Source organism: Eumetopias jubatus, unplaced genomic scaffold (genome assembly GCF_037043125.1).
Source record: "Eumetopias jubatus isolate StellerSeaLion01/CBP00866 unplaced genomic scaffold, mEumJub1_p1.0 scaffold_17, whole genome shotgun sequence".
Classification (NCBI taxonomy): Eukaryota; Metazoa; Chordata; class Mammalia; order Carnivora; family Otariidae; genus Eumetopias; species Eumetopias jubatus.
This window is the reverse complement of record NW_028274823.1, coordinates 32,548,740-32,562,740: the sequence shown is the minus strand read 5'-3', so window position 1 is coordinate 32,562,740 and position 14,001 is coordinate 32,548,740. Positions and strand designations below refer to the sequence as shown.

At 46.3% G+C, this 14,001-nt stretch overlaps 1 protein-coding gene across 7 annotated transcripts in view; it reads right to left on the bottom strand.

The window, feature by feature from the left end:
- The window catches only part of PIK3AP1 (phosphoinositide-3-kinase adaptor protein 1), a 127,676-nt gene that overhangs the window by 9,738 nt on the left and 103,937 nt on the right, over window positions 1-14,001 (bottom strand). For all 7 annotated transcript variants that reach the window (XM_028098478.2, XM_028098477.2, XM_028098476.2 and 4 more), the window contains 3 exons: window positions 10,250-10,405; window positions 5,336-5,406; window positions 3,880-3,998 (listed from right to left, as the gene is read on the bottom strand). In XM_028098478.2, the coding sequence (XP_027954279.1) occupies window positions 3,880-3,998; window positions 5,336-5,406; window positions 10,250-10,405 (346 nt within the window). The remainder of the gene's footprint in view (window positions 1-3,879; window positions 3,999-5,335; window positions 5,407-10,249; window positions 10,406-14,001) is intronic.

Sequence of the window (14,001 nt, the reverse complement as noted above, 5' to 3'; positions counted from 1 at the left end):
ATTAACCTCTGGCACTGCAGGAGGCCTCCGGAAGAATGTTCTGATTACACAGGACCTTGGCTTTGCCTTAAAGGGGAGTGCACAAATTGTTAGTGACTGACAAATCACTAGTGAATGGCAAAATATGCTTAAAAAGCAAAGTAGCAATGGCTCAGTAAGATTTGGGGTTTTGTTTTGCGGGGCTTTTTTTTGTTTGTCTGGTTTTGGTTTTTTTGGTCAACTGGCAGGATCTCACCTGTGAAGAGTGTGATATTGTTAGCTGCCCACTCTCTAAGGAGTAATGCCCTGCAAGGGAAATGCTGTGCAGAGGTATAATGCATCTGCTCCTGTTCTTGTCACCATCTGCCTTCCCTGACTTTGAAATACATTAAGAACTTAAAGGTGGGAGTGTGAAGCCTCTTTCCACTAATCTATGACCCACCTGCCCTGTGGCAGATGACCTGATGGCTAACTCTTCAAGAGATAGGTAGTCTAACACAAGCAGTACCAATCTCTCCATCCATCCAGTAATTCACTTACACGATAAATATTTATTAAGTTCCTACTGTGTTCCAGTTACTGTGCTAAGCACTGGGGCTGGGGACAGTAGGAAAAATGTTTTAGTCAAAAACAGTTTCTATTCTTTAAAGGCTCACCATCCACTTGTGGAAACAGATACATAAACAAGGGCCATAATGTGGAATGAATTATAATAGAGGTATTTGGAGAACCACAAGAAGGCTCATTTTGCATAGGAACATTAGGGAAGCCTTCATAGAGGAGGTGATGACTAGACTGAATCCTAAAGGATGTGCAAGAATTTTCTAAGCAGAGGTTGGAAAGGAGTAGGGAGACAGCATTCCAGGCAAAGACACAGTTCTAAATGGCACAGCTCACTGGGAATGCAGGGGTGGAGCATCAGTGAATACAGGAGAAGGTGGGACTTGAGGCTAGACAGTTTTTAATGCTAAAAACTACAGCGTTAAATGTGAAGGCTTTTATGCCAGGAAGTGACATCATCAGCAATTTCTGATCTAGAAGGCGCACTCTGGCAGTAATGTGGAGGAGGGAGTAAGTGTGGGTCTACAAGGATGAACGTCGGCACAGGCAGATGGAGAGGGGGTGGATCCGAGAGCTGAAAGGGCAGCAGAACAGACAGAGCCTGGAGACACGCTCTGTGCGAGCTGCCAGGGAGGCAGGGTTGGAGGATGACTCCTGGGTTTGGTGCTTGGGGAAGTGAGAGAACCGTGCCATTATCACAGGCTGGGAACTCACCAGAAGAAGACAGTTTGGGGCTGGGAACTCACCAGAAGAAGACAGTCTGGGGCAGAGAATGGCAGGTGGGATGAATTCAGTTTTGCACGGGCTGTATTTGAGATGTCTGGGGGGCATCTGGGTTGAGGTCGCCAGCAGAGAGTAGGAAACAGAGGGCTGAGGTAGACATGGAAGCTTGGAGTCCTCACTGGCAGCTCAAGTTCTGGGGACAGCATGTGGAGTGAGCAGAGGAAGGGACCAGGACTGGGAGGGGGCGAGAAGCACTGCACCCCCAGTGCTGTTTGAGAGCAGAGGCACTCAGGAGACATGGCCAAAGAACAGTTACTGATTCCCAGATCTGGAAGGGCAGAGGAGACCCCCAAGGTGAGCCTCCCCTCCTGTCTGTCAGCAGGTCAAGCATGGAAGCCATTTATTGGCTTTATTATTTTTTCAAACATCTCCTCATTTTATTATGCGAATTGCATACATACTTACAAAACAATTGCATATTTGCTAACCTTTCTTCACACCAAAAAGGAACCCAAATGCCAAGCTCTATCAATTACAGATTTCTTTGCAAACACTATTTCTTTAGTAAAAGTGTTTTCCTCTTTTTTGCTCCCATTTTTATCACAACATGCTTCCAAACTCCCCCAAAAGTTTATCAGCCATCTCTGTTTACACATTTATATGTATCTCATTTTCTATCCTTTAATTTCTGGAACGTGTTTTCCTGGTTTTTCTCTTTTCCTCTCCCATTAACAAAATCCCAGAGTCTTGCAGCTATAGTTTCAAACTTGACAACTATTTTCATCTTCTTGAAACTAGTCAACTGCCTCCAAACTCTACAGTCTTTAGGAATAAGAGGTCTTAGGTCTTGGATCTCCTCCTATGGACACCCTGACCTTCTTGAACAGGTGTCACAAAATGACTAAGACACTAGAGCCTCCAGTCAGGCACACCCGGGTCTGCGACACAGAACAAGTCTTAATCTAGTCCAAGACCCAGTGTGTATATCTGCAAAATGGGATAATCCTAAATATCTATCTCTAAGAGTTGTGGAAGGAATTAAGATAATGCATTCGATGTGTTGAACATAATACCTAGTACATAGTACACACTCAATACAGATTAGCATTTATTACTATAGTTCTCCATAAACACCTCTTCCCAATTACCAACTATATAATTTTCAAGCAACAGCACGTTATGCCAATTCAGGGGACTGGACCAGATTATCGCTACGGGTCCTTCCAGGACTAACATTCTACTATGTGACCTCTAGTCTACACCAAGGAAACAAGCCGGTGAACGTGACACGGCTTGCGATTGCAGGGCTCTGTGTAACAAGTGTCAGTACGTGAATGTTACTGGGAGCACACGCTAAGGGGGGTGAACAACAAAGGGAGAAGTGGACAGACACCTAGCACACAGTCAGCTTCTCTTTCCAGAAAACCAGAAGAAAAGCTTCCTTGTTGCACTTTCTCAACAAATTGCACTGATGAGATTCATTTAAGTTTCAACATTAAAAAAAAAAACCAACCCTCGTTGGAAAAAAAGAAAGCTTCCACCTTTTATTTTTTTTATTTATTTTTTTTTAAAGATTTTATTTATTTATTTATTTGACAGAGAGAACGAGAGAGGGAACACAAGCAGGGGGAGTGGGAGAGGGAGAAAGAGGCTTCATGCAGAGTATGGAGCCCCAGGCGGGGCTCGATCCCAGGACGCCGGGATCATGACCTGAGCCGAAGGCAGATGCTTAACGACTGAGCCACCCAGGCGCCCCAAGCTTCCACCTTTTAATCATTCCCCCCACATTGTATCTTAGACATCAAAGAAATAAACACCTAAGACAAGCCTAGGCTTTCATTCCCAAGGCCCCTTTCTGCATGGGCGGACACAGAAACTAGCTTTGACCACTTTTCCTGTCACTCCACGAGACCTTGAAAAGGTTCCCACCAGAGGCCCGAGTACCATTAAGACAGACATCAGAGCCCAGCAAACACTCTGAACTTGTCTGTCTAATGCCCATCTCCAAATCTCCATATGCTCATTCTTCTCCCGGATGAGAAAAATCACTCATTCTGTTCAGCTTTTACTATGGGCCAAGATGCCCCCCTTACAACTCTGTGAGGACGTTCTACTGTTATCCCCATTTTACAGACAAAGAATTGAGTTACAGGAAAGTGAAGCAATTCATCCAAGTTCACAAGTGCCTTCTGGACACTGTCCCCAGATAGTGAGTGTGGTACTACAGCCATGCTCCCCACCACACCAAGCTGCCCCCACCTTTATTTTCATCCCCAATTCCTTCTTACCTCCTGGTCCCCAAAAGGCACTGTCCCCACAATACAGCCAAGGGAATTAGTTATTAGGGAGCCGAATTCTAAGCAAACATACAAGTATCTCAAAAAGTTGATGTTTACCAAAGTACTTCATTGATGAAATATTGCACTTACTATTTAAAGTATTTGCACTCGAATAAAGCATCAAATTAATTAAAAGTCCATATTAAAATGCATTAAAAGTAGGCATTTTAGTTAGCTCTGCACTCATTCTTAGGTCATCTTAGATGTCCCCAAATCTTACTCTCCCCCAGCTGGAATTCAGAGTGAGGAAAACATTTCTTATCAGCATCAATGTTACCTCTGTGAGGCAGCTCTTGGAGGTACCCTGGGGGGCCTCTCAAGGGGCACAGTGGGTGTTCCTTCCACTTGTGGGGGGCCTGGGCTACGACTTCTGGTAACCTCAGGGACTTCATTATCCTGCAGCAAAAGAGATGAGAAAGAAAAGGGGAAGTTACATTAAGCAACAAGCATAATCGGACACCATTATCCCAAGAGCCTCTCAGTCCCCCTCAGGCTTTGGCTAAAGGTCATTCACAAACTGAGAATGAATCCAGCAACACCAGGTCAGCTTTCCATTGACACCTACAGGCACTGAGGAGACAATGAAGCCCAAATTATCATTAATGGTCCTTGTTACTCAGAGTGCCCTCTGTGGGCCATCAAATCAGCATCACCTGAGAGCTTGTGAGAAATGCTGGCTCTCAAGCTCCTCCTCAGACCTGTTTGATCAGAACCTGCATATTAACAAGATCCTAGGTAATTCTTATGCACATTAAAGGGTGAGAAGCCTGCTCTATATGACCAGATAGAGCTGGAGAAATTTTATTTTTAAACCAAAGTCCCTTTTTCGGACAGCAGAACCGTGAGTGGTTCTCAGTCGTGGGGTAATTAATAGAAGCTGCTCACTGGCGGGGTGGCCCACCCCAAGGACCCTATCTCAGGGAGTCTCCTGGGTTGGCAGTGACCCCTCCTGCTCATCCCAGCCACTGGTCACTGGATCAGAATAGACACCCTGACCAAATTGGGCTTCAGCTAGGGCAGCAGCTCACCCTCTCCTCAGAGGCCTTGTGGCTCTCAGGGGACTATTTGCCACCATACACGTGGAGGAGCAGAAAAGGCCAGCGTCCAGAGAGAGAAGAAAGCAGATATGCCCAGGGAAGAAGAGACGAAAGAGCATGTGGCCCTGGGGATACACGGAGCAGCGGCCTTGGCTCCGTCATTTCTCACTGCTCCTGATCCAAGCCCCAAAATGTGATCTCAAGCCCCAGGTTCCCTGATAGTCATCCCGCTCCTTCTCACAGATGCCCTTTTGGCTTAACCAGTCAGAGCGAATTTCTATTTCTCCCTCCCTCCCTCCCTCTCTCCTTTCTCCCTTCCCTCCTTTCCTTCCTTCCTTCCTCCCTCCCTCCCTTTTTATTGAGGTAAAATTCACATAAAATTAACCATTTAAAGTGAACAATTCAGTGGCATTTAGTACTTTCACAATATTGTACAACCACCACCTCTATCTAGTCCCCAAACATTTCATCATCCCCAAAGGAAACAGTACTCCCCGTTTCCCCCTCCCCAAGCCTCTGGGAACCACCAAATCGGTATTCTGTCTCTCTGATGCTACCTATTCTGGATAGTTCACATAAATGGAATCCTATATTATGTCACCTTTCTTGTCTGGCTTCTTTCACCTGGATTTCTATTTCCTGCAGTGGAATGACCCCTCGGACAAGAAAAACGGGGGTGGGGTCCCCAGCCCTCACCTCATTGTCCCCCTCCATCCCGCTGCTCACACTGAGGAGGCTCCGGGTGCTGGATCGGTTACTCGTACTGCCTGAAGGGTACAAACAAAATTAGCCGGACTGTGGATTCTCTCAGGCTAAAATAAAATGCAGGACTCTAGCACTTACTTATTTTTACTGATAGAAACAAAACATAAGCTGTGAATATGGGATCTTCAAAATGCTGCCATCTTATACCATTTTATTAGTGTTCAGTTTTTCTTTCAGCATAAAATGAAATGGTTCACCTTTTTATTACTTTTTTTATTTTTTTGCTTTATAGCCACCGTTTACTGAGGGCTTACCACACATTACATGCTTTAAAAACATGACTACACTTAATCCCTGTGAAAATCCTATCTGATATTAGTGCTCTGGTTTAACAGACAAGGAAGCAGAGATGCTCTATTTCTTACTTGTTCAGTGGTATTTCTAAAATCTGCAAACATCTTGTTGAAGTTTTTTACTTATTTAGGAATTAGAGCAAGCATGTAATCACACACACACACACATATATACCTTCCAAAAAGGGGCCAGTTTTTTTTTTAAAGATTTTATTTATTTATTCGACAGAAAGAGACACAGCGAGAGAGGGAACACAAGCAGGGGGAGTGGGAGAGGGAGAAGCAGGCTTCCCGCGGAGCAGGGAGCCCGATGTGGGGCTCGAGCCCAGAACCCTGGGATCATGACCTGAGCCGAAGGCAGATGCTTAACTGGCTGAGCCACCCAGGCGCCCCAGTAAGAGGCCAGTTTGATACAGACAAAATACAAAACACAAACTCCAAAGCATAATTTATGCTCACAGTAGGAACTATGATTGTGTGAGTTTAGGTGCTCAAGGCATTTGAATTGGGAATGTATCACCTACCTATCTTACTAGAACAGCACTATCCAATAGAACTTTCTGGAAAGGTTCTATTGTATACTATCCAATATGGTAGCTACTGCATACCAGGAACTAAGGAACTAAATTTAAATTTTTTAGTTTTAATTAACTTCATTTTAAATAGCCACATATGGCTAGTAGCTACCATACTGGATAGCACAGAATTAGAACAAGATCAATTATGTGATGATCCAGGAGCAAAAAAAAGAATAAAGTTGGTCAACTAAGGCCAAAAAAATTGACTTTAATTTACCACTGTCGCCACTAGCAGTATTGCCAGATCTTAGGTTTACTGAATTTCCTCTTTAAACAGCTTCTCATCATATTAGTTTATAAGTAAAGAGTCTTAGTTTCAACTTTATTATGCTACCAACTTTGACCTAATTAATTCAGATGTGAGCTGAAATAGAGCAATTTAAGATTATAATTTTGGATTATTTCTTGGGGTAGATTTTTACATTTAAAATAATATATCAAAATACTTAATAAGCCAGGGGATTCAGAGTGTTATTTTAAGGAGCACATGACCCTTTTCCTTTGTATTCAGTTACCCATACATAACAATGTCCACTTGTCCAGAATGTCCCCAGCCCACTCCTATGCACAAAGCAAAAACCTCAGGCTCCAATGCTCAGGACAAATGCTATGGAAACCTTTCCAGATTCCCCCAGTGGAAGTAACCACTCCAGCCCATGGGCTCCCAGTCCTGTAGAGCCAAGTCTCTGTCATTCATCATTCTTCATCCCACTCCCTCACAGTGAACCAGCCTCCTTCCGAAGGTTATCTGCTGGGAGAGAGCAAAAAGCTGTCCAGGCACTGGCTCCAGGACCCTAGAAACTCACACTCACCAGCTCCCATTGTGCCTTCCCTAGGTGTTCCTAAATCTTTAACCCCCAGAGTTTGGCTTTGAACCTTGGCTCCCTGGTTCATCTGCCCTGACCTTCTCCCTCCCCAGGCTGACTTGCTTACACCCATCCCCTCTGGATTGCATGGTTGGTAGGAGGCTCTGGCCCCCATCATCTTCCCTCTTGCCAGGGGGGAGAAGGGCAGTGCCTACCTCTTCCAGGCCTCTGTCACCAGGAAAGAAGATCAGACAAGCATCTAACTCATGCTAGTTTTATATCTTCTCTACTCCATTACAAGCCACCTGAAGACCGGCTCCATTTCTTTTTCATCTTTGTATCCCCAGTGTACAGTCTTGCTCAGAATACACAGAGCAATCTTCAAATATTTGGTGGATAAATGAATGAGGGGGGAAAAAAGTGACCAAATATAATATGACCCTTAAGAAACATGGACCCGACAGTCTACGAAAAGGTTAAAAGTCTCTGTAATAAAACCTGTGTTCCGTTAAACATAACATTAATAATCTTAACTAAAATCTTAGTTATGAACAGATTTAACCTGCATCTGTTTTTCTGTGGTTCCCAAGAGATGACAGCTGCACCATAATACAGATAGTGCTATCTTCAGGGTGTGACCCTGGTGGATAAAGGGCAGTTGGTAGATCAGGGCTGGGCCAGCTTCACTCTGTCTCCCTGCCCTGGGGACTATACCTATTTGGAAGGCAGTATGTGCCGATGGTTAAGTGCACAGCAAGATCTGGATGTGAATCCCAGCCAGACCTTCTGCCTACTTGGCCTGTGACCCAGGGCCCAACCTCTCTCAATGTCCGTTTCCTGATCTAGAACTCCCAGCATTGTTGCACAGAATGGGTTAGGTCACATAGACACATGCTTGGCACAGGGCCTGCAAGATGAAGCAGCTACCACCACTTCATCAACCCCAAGATCCATTAGTGACCCCCAGACCTTCACCTCCCAGGACCCATGGGTCTGAATAGTCCCTTCCATCCCTCCTTCCAGGCTTAGCTATGTAGCTTGCTCTTCAATATGACAAGAGTGAGTGTGATGCGAGGTAAAGCATGACAAGCACTTGCACATTGGGGTCTATCCTTCTGGAATGTTCCCTTTCTGGATTTTGTTACCGTATAAGAAGTTCAGGCTACTGACTTAGAGGCCATATGTGGAGAGGCCCGAAGGATGACAGACCATCTAGGATGGTCCCCGCCCATGCCAAGCTTACAGCTGATGACACGCGCAGGAGTGACCCCAACTGACCCACACGGAGCGGAGATGAACCATCTCCACTGAGTCTTGCCCAAGTGCAGAATCAGGTATAAATAAATGGTTGTTTCAAGCCACTGTGTTTTGGGGTGGTTTGTTACACAGCAATAGAAAACTGAAACTGTATAGCAGGGACTGGATGCAGGCAACAGCCACAGAGTAGAGTACAATCCACTGGTCTGACACTTAATAACATTTTCTGACCAGATAAGCTAGCTGTTCCTGGGCAATAAACCATTGCCCGAAGTAAGAAGCATAGTTTATGCTTTTCATTCTCTTTTCACCTCAAAGTAAAACATACACATAAAATCACTTAAATTAATCTGAACCTGAAATGAGTACTTTCCATTTATCTTGTTAAATTTCCCCTCCTCTCTGCCCCGGAATGCCCTGCCCTCACCCCGAGAAGATCTATACCACATCTCTCCTCTACCACACATCCGAGAGACAGGCCACCTGCCTTGTGCTTTCTCAGCCACCAGGGATCACTAGGAAAAGCTCTCCCATTTCTGAACTTGCCAGAATTCTCCAAACTGCCTCAAGAGGGTTTTGGATACACATTACCACCCCTATTATGGAAGGAGAAGTTTTCTCCTCTGCCCACATCCTCTGTGGTGATGTGACAGGCTTTGGGTCTGTTTCAACCAGTAATAGTGAGTGGCGGGAACATGAACCTGAGAGAAAATCTGGGCCTGCTCCCACCTTGGCTTCACTGGCTGTGTGACCTTGCACAAAACTCTTTCCTGCTCTGGATTATAAATACCCAATCTATAAAGTAAGAAGGGAGACTAGTGCCGTGGTTCTTGACCTAAGTCCACAGACAGGCAGCCCTGTGTGTATATGTATGTACACAAGCCCGTGCACTTCTCTGGGAAGCACATTCAGAGAATAGATCAGATTCTCAAACGGTCTGTGATGCAGAAAAGATTGAGAACCCCCGTGTTTAGATGACTTTCCTGTCCTCATATCCATCTGGAGGTTCTCTGCCTGACATTTAAGGAGCCACGAGTCCTGAAATGCAGTCCTGAGTCTCCTACTCCTTCATTGCTCTCCTCGCTGTTTTGATAACACTGAACTGTATGAAAGAAGGGAAACTCAATCTATTCTGCCGGTGAAGCAGGTGCGTCTGAGGTCTGCCAGCCCCGCCCTGGATACGGAAACAAAGCCCGCACCTCCTGCGTGTCCATCAGCAGGTGTTGTCTATTGCAGTCAGACTCTATCAAGCTTTCAACCAAAATGTCTCCCACATTTCCTAACTGGATTCTCAACTCGTCCATAAAGTTGGAATTCTCAAATGTAAGTCCATTGTTTTCTAATGTTTCTGACTTTGGCCCTTTCCTTCCCCTTACCATGGCTGAAGAAGCGGAAAGGATAGTGGTTGAGAATCCGGGCCCTGGATCCAGGCTGCCCGAGTTCAAATCCTGATACCACCACTTATTAGCTGTTTAACCCAGGGCAAGGCACTAAGAGTCTAGTTTCCTCCTCAGTAAATACAGGTGATGGTGCCTATCCCAGAGAGTTATTGTGAGAATTAAATCAGAGAATCTATAGAACAGGCTTAGCATATAGTAAATGCTCAATAAATGTTAACTAGTGTTATTAGTAGGCTTTTCTACTTATAAAAGAAACGGTGTAATAAATTATTACACAACCTGGCTTCAGGGGATATTGATATAAAGGATCTTTGGCCCTCTAAAAAAAGATAAACTGCACAGGCTAAATGTCCCCCATTTCTTACATCCCCCCAAACCCAGCAGATCCCAGTTGGACCTGCTGGGTTTGTGAGCCCCCGAAACCTGCTGGGCTTACAGTAGAGACTGGTCCCAAAGCCCAATGGCACCAGCGGAAATGCAGATGTGAAGGCAAGCCCCCGGCCCTGCTCACTTGCTGTGCTGGAAGTACTATCTGTTTTCCAGTCTCCTCGCCTTAGCTCCATCCTTGGGGGGAAGACGCTTTTCCTGGGGCCGCTCTCATAGACTCCAAACTCCACTTTCCCAGGCAGGTGCTGTGAGTGCCGAATCGGGACCGTGATCTCCAAGTCTAGAATTAGAAGAAAGAGAGATAAGCTTCAAGGCACCTGACTGTGACCCGCCAAACTGCTCGGCTCCTTCTCCACCTGCCTCCCAGGCCTGAACCTGGAGGGTGTCTGGCACGGAAGGGCAGGGCGTGGGAAGGGGGAGGGAGCCCTGCCCAATTCAACACTGAAACTCCACAGACTCCTGTGTGGCCATCACTGTGTGACAGAGAAGAGGTCAGAGGCACGTTGAGAAAGCCTGACAAATGCTCCCACATCAGGCAGAGAGCCCGCGATCAGGGAAAGGTCTGGGGCCTGCAGCTCTGCGACCCCCCAGCTGTGCGACATGGATGACTTCCCTATCAGAGGGGGACTCATGAGCGCTGTTGATCCTACTAACTGGTTATCCTGTGCACCAAGCAGAGTTCTGTGAGCTTCCCAACCCCCATGAAATAAATACTATTATCATCATTCCCAACAGAAACTAGTTGCAGAGAAGTGAAGTAGCACATGGCTGGTAAGTGGGACAGCTGGGATTTGAACCCAGGCTCCAGAGTCCAGGTTCCTAACCACTACTCATACGGCCTCTGAGTCCCTCAACAAATGATGGGTACTGGGTGCATGGTCTGCAACTGACAGCAACGGCCCAGAGAGCTAATGAAAGGAGGTCCATCAGCCCCATAAAAGATTTTGAGACTTGCAAGGCTGACCAGTGGCTTTGGAGCTGAGAGATTATTCCTTCACTCTGCAGAGCATTAAACTGGTCTCTTGACTGGCTTAGTTTAGCCCTGCCTAGGAGTTGGTCTTTAGTCCTCCCTAGATTTCCACTCCCTGGGTTCTAGACTGAGCAGAACAAAATATCTGTGGAGGCCCATACCCCACTTCCTCCCCCGGGGAAAGTGTGAACACCAGTGAGCTCGTGTGACAGGGCTCCCGTGATGCCGGGAACGTTCCCAAGCCCGGGGGCAGGGCCCCTGGGAGAGAGAGGTGTGAGCTCCGTGTACTTTCGGGCAGTGTGCTCTTATTTTCATGGTACCACTCCCTCCGGTGCCTCTCCTCTGCTGCGGGATGGGTATGGCCAGGGCTTCGGGGAGTCCAGGGGCAGAGGTGGCTCCGCGTGCCAAAGCCAGGGTCTGCCCAAGAACGGCGAATGGGGAGACTACAACCATAGGAAAGAGGAAGTTCGAGGACAGGGCAGACTGAGCCTGTGGGAAACACTCCACACAGAGGACCTTGCAAAGCTGGACTGTGGTTTACATGGACCTCACACGTGCCTCACCCTAGAGACGGGTTCCAAGCGCAGTGTTTGGTCCTAGTATTAAACCAGCTTTCTAGGTCTCTGTGTGACACGGATCTTTCTCACACCCTCAGGCTCGCCTCATTACGACGCAGCAGGGCAGCAACCACCAGAGCCTGGAACCACCTGCATGTGGGTGTGGGCCCAGAGTGGCTCAGGGCCCAAACAGGCGTCATCCTTTCATTTTATTTTTTTCCCTCAGCTTTGACCTAGTATTTTTTTTTAAACAACAGTCTCTTAAAGGGAGGTTCCAATCTGCTTTAATTCACTTCAGTGTGGCAATTTTCTACCCTCAACCAGTTCTATGAGGAAGGAAAGTAAAATACACATGAAAAAAAAAATTGGGAGTCAAAAGTTCAAAAAAATCAAGTAGAGCCAGTCTAAATGTCTACCAAATCCTGATATTCCTGGAAGAAAGAAAAAATGCCAGGAATAGTAATCAGCATTATATCTTACAGTACTTTTCCCGGAGCGTGTCTCCATGGGTCATTATACCTCCTCTGAACTTCACTTCTTCCCTGTGAAGTTGGTAAGTCAGGTACAAGCATGGGTGAAGAAACTGAGGCACAATGTGATTAAAGGGACTGTCCTGGATCGTAAAGTGATGCAGTGATTGGAGTGGAGGGATGGGAGCCCAGGCTGCCTGGCACCCGGCCTGCTCCTCCTGGTTCTGCCCCAGATGAACCCCAGACATACCCAGAACACAAATACAGACTGTCTTCTTTGGGGGTGTTCAACAAGTCACGGGCCATGCCAGCCCCTCTGATCTATACCATCAATGTTCTGCACCATCCCAGCAAGAACAAGACAACCCGCCAAGGCTGAAGAAAAACTAGCACGTTATTATGAACGGAATCTTACTTTTTAATTATCATTGGTGTTCTAACCTAAATTAAAGGAAAATAGTCATCGTTTTTCTTTTCTAAGGCAAATGAGATTTCTAAATAAACAGAGTCAGCCCTTCTGTTTAGAATGGGTTCTGTTCCTAGAAAAGGTCTTTTAAGCAGAAATGCCATTTGTTAACCCTAATTTTCCTATAGATTGATGTTACCCTGTGTCAATGGTTTCTAAATGTTTTTCTTTTTTCTTTTTTTTTTTTGGCAGGGGTGGGGAGGAAGCGGAGTTCTTTTTTTTTTTAGATTGTATTTATTTATTTGAGAAAGAGAAAGAGAGAGAGATTGAAAGAACAAGTGGGAGGAGGGGCAGAGGGAGAAGCAGACTCCCCACTGAGCAGGGAGCCTGATGCAGGGCTCGACCCCAAGACCCTGGGATCATGACTTGAGCCGCGGGCAGACACTTAACCAACTGAGCCACCCAGGAGCCCGGGGAAGCAGAATTCTTTCATCTGGTGAAAACAGAAGCTCAATGTGGAGAGAAGATTTTTTTTTTTTTAAAGGAGCTGCAATGGTCAAAGCAGAGTAGGTTGCCCTAAACCTGTCACAATCCTAACCTCTTCCCCCACTTTCCCCTACCCCACCCCCAGTGCCTACCTTTTACTCCCACGAGCACACATAGGCAGCACTGAGGCTACTCAGTGTGAAATAGCCCATTACAAGTTAGTATGCCACTAAATACATAATCGAGTTTTATGGAGTTAAATAATATGCCATATTTAGTCAACCATAAATGATGCCCACTCTTTGGCAGGTGATCTGATGCCCTTGGGCCTCACCATGTAGTATATGGTCCAACTTCCAAACTGCCTGAGGCTTTCTCTGGTAACTAGATGATAAGCACCACCCCCCACCCCCAATGGGCCTCCCCCGGACACGGGAGCTGCTGAAGAAACGCCCCAGCTCTCTGGCCCCTTCCATGGTGCTGTCCATTGACTCCCAGAGTCTCCAGAGACAAGAAGCTCCAGTCTCCACAGTGGTAACGGCACCTTCCTGGCCACCTCTCTTTCCCTCTCTCACTTCCCCACTCCCCCTGTGTTCCTGGGATCACCTCCCACCATTTGCTCTCAAATCCTTGTCGGGGAAGAGAAAGTTCTAGAAATGGATCATGGTAATGGTTGCCTGATATTGTGGATGTATTTAACGCCACTGAATTGTACACTTAGGCCCAATGATAAATTTTATGTTATGGGTATTTTACCACAATAAAAAACAAAAACAAGGGGCATCTGAGTGGGGCAGTCAGTTAAGTGTCTGACTCTTGGTTTCAGCTCAGGGCCTTGATCTCAGGGTTTTGAGATCCAGCCCCACATTGGGCTTTGCACTGAGCACGGAGTCGGCTTGGAACTCTCTCCCCCGTTCCCTTTGCCTCTCCCCCCGTGTTCTCTCTCTCTCTCTCTCTAATAAATCTTTAAAAAAAAATGAAAATGAA